The sequence below is a fragment of the Triplophysa rosa genome, linkage group LG8 (assembly GCF_024868665.1).
Source record: "Triplophysa rosa linkage group LG8, Trosa_1v2, whole genome shotgun sequence".
Classification (NCBI taxonomy): Eukaryota; Metazoa; Chordata; class Actinopteri; order Cypriniformes; family Nemacheilidae; genus Triplophysa; species Triplophysa rosa.
The window spans coordinates 15744043-15757540 of NC_079897.1; the positions used below are offsets into that span (position 1 = coordinate 15744043).

The window sequence follows — 13498 nt, forward strand, 5'->3', positions numbered from 1 at the left end:
TGACTGCTCTATATGCTTTCGAGTTACTCTCGCGGTATTTTGATGTCATAAAAATCAGTCTGAACGCACCTGTTTTAACTTGTAGTTCTCCTAATTTCTCGCCCTCACATGACTCAAAGCTACATAAATGCACAAAGTTAAAAAAACACTAAAACTTTAAAATACTACTAATACGCACACATTTATAATCCAACTATAAAATCCTTTTCAGAAACGAATTTCACTAACGTTAAATAAAGTCACAAGAAGTGGATCGCGTCGCCTCTAGCGGCCGGAGTAGAGAAAGAACGTGGCCTTGGATGAAAGTTCAGCTTTTATTTGTGTAACGCTTAAGTTACTTCTAAAAAAAAACTTTCGATTGATATTACAGTTAAAGTTGGACATCAATCAGTTATTTTCACACAGTGATAGCAAAATGAACAAATTAGGATACGGCGTGCTAAACTCGTGTACGTTTAGCGTAACCTAGCGTTAGGACCACGAGAGTGACGAGAGAGACATATCCTGAAAACGGCTGCGAAACGTCTGTCACTAGACTAAACTTTCACCACTCAATTAAACAATTTACACGATCAACACATTTCTCGCGGTTTACAAGGTATTATACACGTAATATTCTATCGATTTACACTTAATTAGCGCGCGGGCCAGCGATATATTTTTTTCGTGGCAGCTCAACGGCAGCAACACTGGTAAATTAAGGAAATTAAAATTACTTTATTTTGAAAATACAACTGTAATCGGTTGATGAAAATACAACTATAATGGATGCCATGTTGATTGGGATATTAGGTAAATCGCATGGACCAGTCCGGGATTAAGCCTGAAAAAAGTAAGTTGACGGTTTTCGTGTTTTTCAATATCGTATATTGCTCGTTTGTGTTTAATGTTGGGCTTGTTTATGTCGTTTCTAAGAGTTGCTATATAGTAACGTTATGTTTCCCGTTATTATGACGCAGTGGAGCTGGTTGTTGTCACTCATATTGTGGATGCCATCACGTTTTGGGCTCAGGTAATGTTAACGTTAAGCAAATCATCTTAACTGTCTTCATTTTTTGTCATGTCAAAATGATTCATTATTACTATTGCGAGTTAATAAATGTATACATTGCTACCATGCCATTTTTAATATCAGAGTCTTTGTTATTTAACCGTGTCTAATATGTATTCTGGTTTGGTGTCAAAAATCAACGTTAATCAGAATGTGACAGACAAAGCAAATGAGAAGATAGATGCTATGCTGTCAGAGAAGTGTCCAACTGCCCAGATTTTGATGGCCAGGCCAAGTCCACAAAAGGCAAGTTGTGCTTAAATAAGTGAAATTAAGCATAAAACAGAGATGTTTGTCTGTACATCACCATGTTTTTGTCCCCTGTAGGTTTACGGGGCACGATATTCAGAGGACAGGTGCTGGTACAGGTGTACAGTACAACAACAATCAGATGACAAGGTTTGAAAACCAAAAAAAGTCCAAATAATACAAACATGTTTCTGTGTTTTATTAAAATTGCCTCAAAAATAACAGTTACTGCTCATTTTATGGGAGTTTTACATATTTTGTGCTCTTCAAAAAAAGTGACACTTTAAGAATACATGGAAAAGACCATTACAATGTCAGAGTATATGCCGTTTTACATAAGGATGCACTGTTAATTATCGACCATATCGGTATGGTCCGATAAACTGTCATTGCTAATGTTATCGATATCGGTCGATAATAAAATTAAGGCCGATATATTATAGCCGATAAATCTATTCGTCTGGTTAAACTTCTTCAGCTGCACGCTGCTCACAGTTAAAATACAGTACAGCACTGTCTTTCTGTCTTGATCATTCACTTACTGCTATTAGCAAAACATTGTTGATGTAGTATGTAGATATTTATGAATGTGTAAATTATAGGAACAAAAGCAAATTGTTGGAAGCCGACTGCTGTCTGAATGCTTTCTGTCTTGAGACCTGTTAGACTTGTGGCAATTGAGAACACCTTTCTGGGTTGCTCTTTCATTTGTTTATTGAATAAGCATTATACCTGCAAAGCTTAAAAGTTAAAAAATCTTTAATTGGTGTAAAGTAGGCTTGGTACATGATTTTCAGGGGAAAAAATAATTTTCAGTTCAGAAAACGTTATAATATTTAGATGCTGTATATCGGCCAATATATCGGTTATCGGCTTCCAAGGTTCAAGAATGATCAGTTATCGTTATCGGCCAAAATGCACATATCGGTGCATCCCTAGTTTTACGTATATTTAGAAGTTTGATGCTAATGTACTTTTCATGAAAATCATGTCTTATTTGTGTTTTGCTTTATGTGCCCAGTACATTATTTCGTACATTGATTATGGAAATATGGAGATTCTCAGCCGATCTGATTTAGTTGAACTTCCAGAGGACTTGCAGACCCCTGGACTTGCAAAAAAGTACAAGTTCTGGGGCTTTCATGTGTTGAGCGAGGAGGAAACTCCCCTTTATTCACAGGTATTGGATAAAACGGTTGAATGTTTCCTGTTGTATGTTATCTTTTACCATTTAATGCATCACTGTGTGTCTGATTCAACTGTCAAATTAGGAACTCATTGCCTGACCAAGATTGTTGTATCATTTCCTAAATGTTTGAGTGTGGTGTGCCCTGATGTGTCATCCTTTAGGGGAGGTCCTTCCTTCACAACATCATTCACGGGAAGAAGTTACGTGTCAATAAGAAGTCGGTTTGCTTTGATGGAACCATCCTGGTTCAAGCCTTCCAGGGAAATCTTGACATTGGTGAGGAGCTGTTGAAATTTAAGTTTGCCAAATTAACTCTCCCGGGCAAACGGGAGACAGCGCTGTGGCCCACCAGCAGCCCCCCAAGGGAGTTGGAGACACTCGTATCCTCCCAAGGATGCATGCCCAAATTACGCCCAATATTCTCTGACCAGAAACCTCAAATCATGAAGTAAGTGGCCAACCATTCCAAAGTTACTTTTTGAATTTTACATTTTAAAACAAGGTTGATATTACATGAAATTAATAAAGCATTCTTATATTTGTATATATGTTATCTATGAACCTTAACAGGCAGATATGTGCATGTCAGGATTAACATCTCCAAAACTACAGTAAGTGACTGATCCTTGTTTTTCGCAATTGTTTTAGGGAGCAGAAAACTGTCATTGCACTCCAACCTGTGGTGAAACTGAATATTGGACAGGAACGTAATGAAGAGGTCAAGCCATCAAAGGCAGATGATCAGCAGAACACTCAGGAAACCGACAAGAGATTGAATGACACCAATTCTGAACTGCAGGTGACATATCACAAATATTTTATACTTACAAATTTCTAAAATGAAGGAAAACTTCAGGAATGTGATTAATATATAGTTATACATAATGTTAGTTGTATTTGAATGTAAACTTATATTCATGTACAGTAAATATTTGTTCTAACATATATTTATCCACACATATGTGTGTGCATTTACATATGCATATACACACTACACACACTCACATGTATACACATATTATATAAACACAAACATTTATTTTGGAATCGATTTGAGAGCACAAAAATTTTAACCATTGCTTATCAATGAGATTTTAACCATGAAAATATATATAGGAAATGTACTAAAAAGTAAAATAGGGCTCATTTATGAAGACTTGTTTACTTACACCCTAATAGAGAAATAAAAAATTGCTTACCTCATTATTGTGATGCCAGAGACTTGATTGTATCATTAACATTTTACATGAGAGAACCCCTGTCAAACACTTTTGGGCAAGTGAAAACATGCCTGAGATCATCTTTGGCCGCTGTCTTGTGTAGTATACCCAGAGGATGAGAGAGGTAATGAAAGAGAAGGAGATGGAGATCATTAAGCTAAAAGAAGAAGGAAAGGCTCTCCAGCAGCACTCGGTTCTCCTGGGACAGCAGCTAGAGGAGGCCAGACTGGAGCTCAAGGTGCTAGTGGCGTTGTACTGGGTGCTTTGTTTCACACCTTTTTTTTCTTGGGGGTTTGGGTGTTAATTGTATTTTAAGCCATGACATGATAAGTCGTATAAAGCTTTGTTCATATTTTGCAGGCACTGAAAGGGAGTTATGTGGAGATAAAGAAGACAGAACATAATCATCTTTCAACATTTGCAGACAAAATTACCCAGCTGGCAAAGAAAGCGGATTCGTTGAGCAAACTAAGGCAAGATTCTTCCTGTAGCTCGGTTGGTTAGGGTTGGTAGCGTTAATATGGATCGATTGTTGTGGGTTTAAAGTATACTCAACCTTAAAGGGGGACAGTTCACCCAAAAATAATTCTGTCATCATTTACTCACCCGCGAGTTGTTCCAAATCTGTGTAGTTTTCTTTGTTCTGATGAACACAGAGAAAGATATTTGGAAGAATGCTTGTAACCAAACAGTCTGGCCACCATTGACTACCCTAGTAGGGGTACCCAAAAGTGCCTCAGAACTGTTTGCTTTCATACATTCTTCAAAATATCTTCTTTTTTGTTTAACAGAACAAAGAAATGTATAAAGCAATTTTTCCAACTATGGTAGTCAATGGTGGCTACAATAGAGGGTATGCATTGACGTCACTTTCCCACATGAACACGCTGGAGCATGCCTGCAAAATGGCCAGTCGGCAAAATGGCTGCTTCCAATTGGAGAAACAAAGAAACCAGTATTAAAACATGCAATTATTTGTTGAAATTAAAAGCATTTGGACTCGACAGTGATCCTTACGACTTGCATAGGAACCAAGTGTCCTTGCACATTAAAGGAACACTCCACTTTTTTTTGGAAATAGGCTCTTTCTCCAATTCCCCCATAGTTAATAAGTTGAGTTTTATCGTTTTGGAATCTATTCAGCCGATCTCCGGGTCTGCCGATAGCACGTTTAGCATAGCTTAGCATAGATCATTGAATCCAATTAGACCAGTAGCATCGCATTTAAAAATGCGATATTTTTCCTATATAAAACTTGACTCTTCTGTACTTATATCGTGTGCTAAGACCGGCGGAAAATGAAAGTTGCGATTTTCCAGGCCGATATGATTAGGAACTATACTCCCATTCCGGCGTAATAATCAAGGAAGTTTGCTGCCGTAACATGGCCGCAGCAGGCGCAGTGATATCCAACGTGACCAACTGCTTGCACAAGGAGCGTGATATCACTGCGCCTGCTACGGCCATATATAACAAAAACAACTTACATGAGCTGAGTCAGATATGAAATGGCTAGCAAACATCCACGTTTCAGTCTTCCATTTGTTTCATCAAATTGCAGCGATTCATTCATTCGTGAATAACTTGACTTCACGTATCGTGAAGTGTGCGGTGACGACGTTGCACAACCTCTATACCAAGTTGGAACATCTAGAGGGTATGTAAATGAAGACAGAATTTTCATTTTTGGGTCAACTATCCCAAAAACGAAATCCCAAACTTTTTTTGATTGTTTAATACTCTCATGTTATGATTGTTTATTCGTTTATTTCAGTATAAGTTTTGATGATTCAAAGGTGCATCTGCTGATTAATATGTGTTGCAACCCCAGGGACAGTAATTCATGTTCCCGTGCCGAAGATCACATTCTAGAAGCCATCACCATCATCATGAACTACAGGATCTCAATGCCTCTGAACTCACAGAAGCTGGAGGTTTTGTGGGAAAATTACAATCAGACCTTAGAGAATCTAAAAGCCTGTCAAACCGTGAGTAAAATATACACAAATAAATTGTATACATTTTTTTTAATAAGTTTAAAAATGGAATCAGTTTTGGTAAACCTTTTATTAGGATATATCCTAGCATAACATCCTTCTTTAGCAACCTGATATAAGAGATGTATAATTCAGTTACATGCTGATGAGAATGGTGATGTATATGGAGGATTGATAAGCTCAGTGTGTTCTGTCAGATGGGGGAAATGGAGTGTTTGGTGAACAGCAGAAATGAGGCCCGTGCCGCTCTCTCTGCTAGTGTGGATGACTTTCTGCAAGAGGTGGACGAGCTGCCTGTCAATGCACGACTGGAGAGACTGACGGTGCGTAGTGACGTGACTATTATGGGTTCAGTACAAGTTGATCTCATTTAATAGCAGTTTTGCAATAATGTTAAATTATTATCTTTTGCGGCCCAAAGTGAATTTATAGTGAAGATTTCCACTGCTGCTTTTTTAATCGAGCTGTCTGTATCTGCAGGAGTTGGGGTCATCTTTGACTGCTCTGTTTGGTTCAGTGTTGCCGGAGGAGCAGGTCGACGAGCACTCGTTTGAGAAGTTCTGTGAATGGAGTAGGGAGAAACACCAGAAAACCAAAAATGTGCAGAAAGCTACCGATGAGGCTCTCATGGCTCTTAGCAACTGGGCAGCCAGGCTTAGCAAGGCATGTCTGTTTAACTCTCTAGTTTACATAATGGGGATACTTGTGCCGTTTCTGCTCCATATTTGAAAAATGTGAACGTTTTGTCAGTTTTTCTGTTTGATGGAGAAAACGTCGGTGACCGGAGAGGATGTTGCTGAAGGAGTGTGTGAGATCCTGATGAATGCTGAAGCTGCAGTGTGTGAAGAACTCAACACTGCCTTATCTGTAAGAACGCCATTATTTACACATTGCTGTCTGATCATTCTCATTTCAATCATCTTGCCTTCTTTTGATAGCTTTTTAAAATGGGTTTGTGTAATTTGGCTGGGTTACTGCCTGGTGCAATTTCCTTTTTTTCCATGTGAAACAGACTTTCTACAAATAACTAAAAATTGTTTTCTTTGTTTTGATAGGAACAGAAGAGCCAGGAGAGGAAAATAGCGTTTAATGCCTTTCACAAAGCCATGCAAGACATCCGAAAAGAACAGATTTTGTTAGAGGACACCAGGCAGAAGTATGAGCTCAGTACGAAGGTATCTTAAAATCAAATTTTTTACATTTATCTTGTTAAAGCTATTGATTGTAATTCTGGATTAGAAAATATTTTTGGATTTCCAACTTGAAATGCACAGTGAATGAAACTCGGGTCTTTAATAAGTTCATGATAGTTGATGCTTGCAGAGCATCACTATTACAATAGCTTATATTTCTTCATCTACCGCACAAAACTTTGGTCTAACTCGTCCGACACCAATTGAACTCAGTTTAAGCAGGAGGTGCTGCAGTGGCAGAACGGTCCTCCTAAACTGGACGAGCTGTTTGCAGTGAAGAAGCACATCAGGGGCTTGAGATCTCAGCTGCGCTGGAAACTAGTGGAGGTCAGCTGTCTGGAAGAGGTGAGAACAGTCCTGCTTTCATTAACCACATGATGAGGATGCAGTTAACAAAATGATTTCATGCTGGGCGTTTATATTTGTGATATGCTTATTAATATTTGTATGCCTGTTTACTGATTATCATTGTCAACTTAGCAAATAGCAGTGTTGGTTGTGTACAGTGGGATTGATCTGTTGATCGGTTTGAGTTTCTTACAGGCAGAAGACCTGGATCTTCCAGAGATCCTGAAGAAGAAGGAGGAGATCACTGAGACGAGGAACGCTCTCTTTCGAGAAATCAGCCATGAGAAGATGGAATATGTATGTGGTGATATATTTGACATTTTTAGAAGATACTAGCCATTGATTCTTGAATAGATATATTGTACTATACAAAAACAAACTCTTTTTCTGGTTAAAGGATACCAGTTCTGCAGTATAATATAATACAGTGTTTATACTTCAAAATGAGTCAAGCTTATGTAATATGTGAAATGTCCATACTGTGTTGATGTGCAGTTAATGCTGTGTGACCTGGTGAACAAAGGGTTTCCTGAGTTGCCAATGATCTTCCCTGATGCAGATATCAACAGCTACAAGGTACTTTTTGCATTATTAATTGTGATTTGCAGTATTAATTAATAAATGGTTTTGTGCTCAAACATAATGTTGTAGAAGGGACATTCAAATGAAAAGACTGTTTTAATTGTGTATATTGATTTCTCTTAATGGTTTTAGAGCTCTGCAGGACTGTTACTGAAGAGCTTGGACAGAGACATGTTTGATGCAGAGCCAATGAAAGAGCTGAGTGGGAGGAGACCTCTTCTGAGTACAGACTTCCAGGGGCGGAAAGTAGTCTTGAAGGTCAGTGTAGTCATTTGCTTTGCTGTAGTCAACTATCAGTAAGTTATTGACATCAAGTCAGTTTATAAATTGTAAGTGACACTTATTATAAAAATTATCGCTGCTGTTCTTCTGAAACCCATTTCATGATTTTTTTTTCTTCCCATAAATTATTATTATTAGTCTCCCTTTATGTTTGTCACTGGGTTAATGTCTAACTAATCAAAAGTATTAAAAAGGGCTTGTCAACTTCGACAACACAGTATGTTATCATTTAAAAAGTAAAGGCCCGGTTTCACAGACATGGCTTAGCTTAAGCCAGGACTATGCCTTAGTTATAGTTAGTATTTATATAGCTTTTATAAAAATGCCTTCGAAGAATGCATTACTGGTGTGCATCTTGAGACAAAACAAGGGCACTGATATATTTTAAAGGAGTAGTTCACCTTCTCAAAATTCTGTCATCACTTACACGCCCTCTTGTTATTTCAAACCTGTATGACTTTCTTTCTTCTGCAGAACACAAGAGAATATATTTTGAACAGAAGTAACAGAACAGCACAGCCCCCATTCACTTCTATTGTAACCAATGCAAGTGAACAAGGGCTGTTAACAACATTCCTCAAAATATCTTCTTTTGTGTTCTGCGGAAGGAAGTCGTACAGGTTTGAAATGACAAGAGGGTGAGTAAATGGTGATAGAATTTTCATTTTGAAGGTGAACTATTCCTTTAAGATATTTATGGGCAGGTTATATTCAGTTAAGACAGGTCACACATTCATTATAGTCTGGGACTAGCCTTAAGCCTTGTCTGTGAACCCGGGCCGAAGTGTTTTTTTCCATTTCCTTAAAAACAGTGAATTTGGACATACAGGGTTTCAGAAGGACAGCAACGAGTTAGTTTCTCATCTTAATGGCATACGTTTTATATTGAAAGAAATGTATCATGCTTTTTGTGAAATACGTTCCTTGTGAAGTGTTTGAGTTATATTTCCTCAAATAATGTTTTATTTTTTTAATGGAATGACATTTGTACATTAACTGGGAAAAAAGCGTCTAAATAGCACATGTATTAAAGATCTGGGTTATTTTCAGTGTTACGCTGTGGATGAAGAGTCAGAGGACAAGATGCTTAAACAAGCTGCCCAGTATCACACAGCTCAGCAGCAGAACCCATCCAAAGCCGTGCCTCTTATAGCGCTGTTTTGCGGCAAGGTTCTCTATCTTCATTATAACTGTAGTTTTACAATGTATATAGTACAGTGGATCTCAGTATGTTTCAGTACTGTTTATACCAGCCTGTGTGTTAAGGATGTTTTGTTTCTGTCCAGTCTGATCCACTGGCGTACGTCATGGTTCCACACTATTCTAATGCAAGCCTCAGAACCATTCAGAAATCTTCTCCACTGTCGTCTTCTGTGAGTGGCTGTATTTCTTACAAATTGTGCAGGATTTTAGACCGAGTATGTAGATCATGTATGTGGAATCTATTGTAACTTTTAAGTATTAGAAAGTGAGACATTTACAGAGTTAGAATAAAGACACATAATTACAGTTTATGAACATTATTTATGAGTGCAAAAAGTTGATGTGATAATGTGGCCATGCAGGAGATTAAAAGGGTGATGAGAGATGTAGCTCTAGGACTACATGGTCTTCATGCGGTATCTGTTACTCATGCATCGCTGCATCCCAACAACGTGTTTGTCCTGGGCCGAGAGAAAGGCATTGTGGGGGACTATGATTTCACGAAGACACCTGTAAGTGGAAAAAAATTCAAGTTCATCGACATGGCTTTTTTTTGCCTTTTTGTTAAACATAATTTTTTTTTTGAATAAAATAGAAATTTGTTCTCCCATTGAAGAATTTCAAATTTGATAATTGTTTATGTAAATGATTTGTTTATTATAGGAGCAGAGGGCGACTGACAGTGGAATGGTGGCTGGTTCTATCAGTCTGGTGGCTCCAGAGTTGAGAAAGGGTCATCCCCCGTCCCCGGCCACTGACATGTATGCCTTTGGAGGCATCTTGCTCTGGGTAAAACTGTCACACAAATCATCCACTCACCACTGTCATTTTTATAATGAATAATGCATCACTAAATCTTTTTACATCACTAAATGGACAATGATTTGTTTACAGCTGCATGTTCCCGACTTCAATGCAACTCTAGAGAGTGAGAATCAGAATGTGCAGTTTACTGGATTGCATCTGGTAAATTTATTAGCTGATTCAAATCTGTTGGAAATTATAAAAGGAATATATTTAGTTGTCTGTGTTTCTTACAGGATGACAACTTGCAAGTCCTTCTCCCAAAGTTACTGATTTCTTCTGAAAGACCGTCTGCTCCTGAGACCCTAAAGGATGCTTACCTCACGTCGGCTGACTTCTAAATGTTTAATGTTTTTAGGTTTAAATTTGTTTTCATTTTTCTTATATTCTGTCTAAGAAAGAAAAACAAGTTGGAGTTGTTTGTTTGTTCCTTACAGTTTGTGTTCCTAAAATAAGTATATAGAGGCAGAATAAAGTGAAGTTCTTTGTCACTGTGTATGAGAGATTTTTCTTGAGGAAATTCCTCCCTTGCTCTATGTGGGATATTTTATCCTGTTCTAGGTTTGATCAGTGTAACAGGAACGGATGTCAGCTGCACTCTGTCACTGACAAGTCCTTTTTAAAACTGCCCAATTGTGCCCATATTATTATCTGTAACTAGTTGAGGGGTCTTTATACATTTGTGTGAATCCATATTTTATCTTACTTATATACTTTCTTGAAATGTGACATTTGATAAAGTGAAGGAAAAAGCTGATGGTGCAGGTAAATTAAACTACATGAGGGGTGTGTAATCTGCCATTTTAGCAGGAAATAAGAACTCATTTTGATTACTACATCTGTTTTTGACAGTCAACTAATTTATGTGATTGACCTTAAAAATACTTGACTAGCCTCTTGAAAGTCTGTTGGTCCTTATGCTTTATTAGGATGAGGTGTTTTGACAACACAAAGTCAATGATTGGAAATCAGAGCACAGAGTTGATCATCCTAAACTGCTCTTGTATTATTGGTTATTGGACAACCCAAGGTCGTTTAGTACAAGGACTACAATTGATCAGTTGTACAGTGCATCACTTTTCTGTGATGGGAAAAGCACATGTAGCCCTAAAATTGAATAAGGCCCAATTTCAAAAACATTTTTAACCTAAAAAGTCTGAACATTATTTTTTGTTGATAGTTTTTAACCCATTATTCTATGAGTTAATGCAAATTGATTCTCTTGTAATAGCCTGACAATCAAGTTTCTTGCACTGCACAATTCTGCTTTTTGTCAACACGTTTGTTACGGTGGAGTCTGGGAAATGTAACCACGTCGCATAAGTTGCCTATCTCAAATTATCGTGAAAAAAACAGCTAAAACACTTCAAAATCGAATAAGTGATGTCACACCTCCTTCTTCGTGTCTCGAACTGTTATTAAAAAAACAATCGCTTCAGACTACAGCCGCTGTAAGAACACGAGCACATGCGCTCAGTCAGAGAGAGAGAGACAACTCAGAAATCCACGCGCAGTCGTCGGAGGAAGGTGTTACATTCATGTTTTGTTCATTGATTTCATAACTGCTTCATATATATTTTTTGATTTAGACAGGATTTTATTTTTTTAAAACCGGTGTCCAAGCGGTGTTATCATCGTCACAATACAAAGACCTCATAGGTAAAATGTGTTAAATTGATGAATGTTGTAGTCTACACTTGTGTGTATTTGAAACTTTTTAATGAGGAAATGAAAAACAAATATATCAACAAAAACAAACCAAGCCTAAGAAATATTTACTATAGAACAAATTCAAGACAACTCAAATAATTGACCATCTTTTTTCAAGAATAGGCTATTTTTAAACTTATTTAAAACGTGTAAATCAAATCCATTATGTGTTCCAAGACAAAGCTTTTGTTTGTTTTATTTGACATGTTTTCTAGATGCCTTCTCATCAGGTAATGTTCCTGGTCATCAGAGGTGGTCCTAGACCATTTGGTGCCCTAGGCGAGCTTGACTGATGGCGCCCCTTCCCCACGAGAAAAAAAAACTCATGTCCAAAGAATTGCACATTTATTTAAACAATGATAATACAAACAATATGTGCAAAAGACATCGACACACAGCCGAGCCGACCGACCGACTGCGCATCAATGTGTGCGCTAGCATGTTGTGACCGCTAATTGACAGCTAAGGTCACGTCAGAATTGTTATTTCTTTTACTTAAGTTTAATTTTTTTATGTCAATGTATTGTTGTAGATAGAGGGATGGCAAAAACTGTTGAAAAAAATAAATAGACATTATAATTTTAATTATATATATTTTTTCTCGCCACATATTTGGCTCCCCTCACTAGATGGCGCCCTAGGCAAGCGCCTATGTCGCCTGTTGGAAGGACCGCCACTGCTGGTCATTGCTGTGCTGTGTATGGTGACAGTCACAAATGCTCATCCATCCACACAACATAGTCATCCCTGCTGATGACCGGGCCAAATAGTATGCCTACCTGCGGCGCTATATAAATCTCATCACACGACAAAGGTAAGTAAATAAAAGGTACATTTATTAAGAATAGAAATCATATTAATGATAATTTTATTGCTAAAACTTTTTGTAATAAATCAGATAATCCATGTATTTTTTTATTTATATAACAATAACATTTAGTGCACTGTTTATTCCGTTTACTTTGTTGATCTAGTGCTCTGACTGTCCTAACTTGTTTAAGGTATGGAAAAAGAGCCAGTCCTGATACTGTGTTCAGTTTTCCAGGATTTGCTGCCAAGAGACACACCAGAAAGTATTCCTAAATCAAAGAACAGGGAAACGGAGGGTGAAAATGACAAAATCAGGTTAGAGCACTATTCTCAAAAGTGGTTTATTTGGTTTAAGACATTGGAAATATGAGTTGAGGTCTAACTGAATTTCTTAATGATTATTAAAACTAAGGATAAATGTATTATATTAGGGAGAAGGATCATTTAGTCAGTTGTTTTCCTCGTATAAACATAGTTTTATATACTGTCATCTTCATGTTATATTACTATTCATCACGCCGTTTAATTAATGACCAGAAGGAGGCAGTATGCAGCTTTAAACCTTTAAGCCCTGACACTTATGTACTCACTTTGGTCAAATCATATGCTGTGCTATTCAATATACAGTGCAGAAATCAGTGTTATTAGCAATACATAGACATAAATGATAGTTACCTAGCAATATACAATCAATATAATGCAAATGGTTTTGAATAACTGTGACTGTGTTGTCAAATTGTTCTGATTGATCAATCACACCATTCAACCCTCTAATATTTTTAAATGTGATATAGATATTCTACTTTCTAAATATTCTACATTATAAAAATGTAATAGTAACTAATAAAATGTTTAATCTC

At 37.3% G+C, this 13498-nt stretch overlaps 1 protein-coding gene across 1 annotated transcript; it reads left to right on the forward strand.

Annotated features, from left to right (window-relative positions):
- Positions 1–288: 288 nt before the first annotated feature.
- On the forward strand, positions 289–10459 carry LOC130558371 (serine/threonine-protein kinase 31-like). Its single transcript, XM_057340741.1, has 25 exons — positions 289–692; positions 793–832; positions 960–1012; positions 1202–1297; positions 1379–1450; positions 2322–2480; positions 2651–2937; positions 3138–3288; positions 3813–3947; positions 4070–4182; positions 5541–5697; positions 5904–6029; positions 6187–6369; positions 6457–6573; positions 6762–6881; positions 7113–7244; positions 7443–7544; positions 7743–7823; positions 7962–8087; positions 9162–9281; positions 9398–9484; positions 9677–9826; positions 9978–10103; positions 10209–10280; positions 10355–10459. The coding sequence occupies exons 2-25, from the start codon at positions 802–804 to the stop codon at positions 10457–10459; spliced, it is 2901 nt and encodes a 966-aa protein (XP_057196724.1). The 5' UTR covers positions 289–692; positions 793–801.
- The last annotated feature ends 3039 nt before the right edge of the window (positions 10460–13498 follow it).

Bases quoted from the DNA above. Each gene is read 5' to 3' on its own strand.
- LOC130558371 (XM_057340741.1), top strand. From the start codon at position 802: ATGGACCAGTCCGGGATTAAGCCTGAAAAAA. The intron at 3,289-3,812 runs GTGACATATCAC...TGTCTTGTGTAG, and splicing joins ACACCAATTCTGAACTGCAG to TATACCCAGAGGATGAGAGA. The intron at 3,948-4,069 runs GTGCTAGTGGCG...CATATTTTGCAG, and splicing joins AGGCCAGACTGGAGCTCAAG to GCACTGAAAGGGAGTTATGT.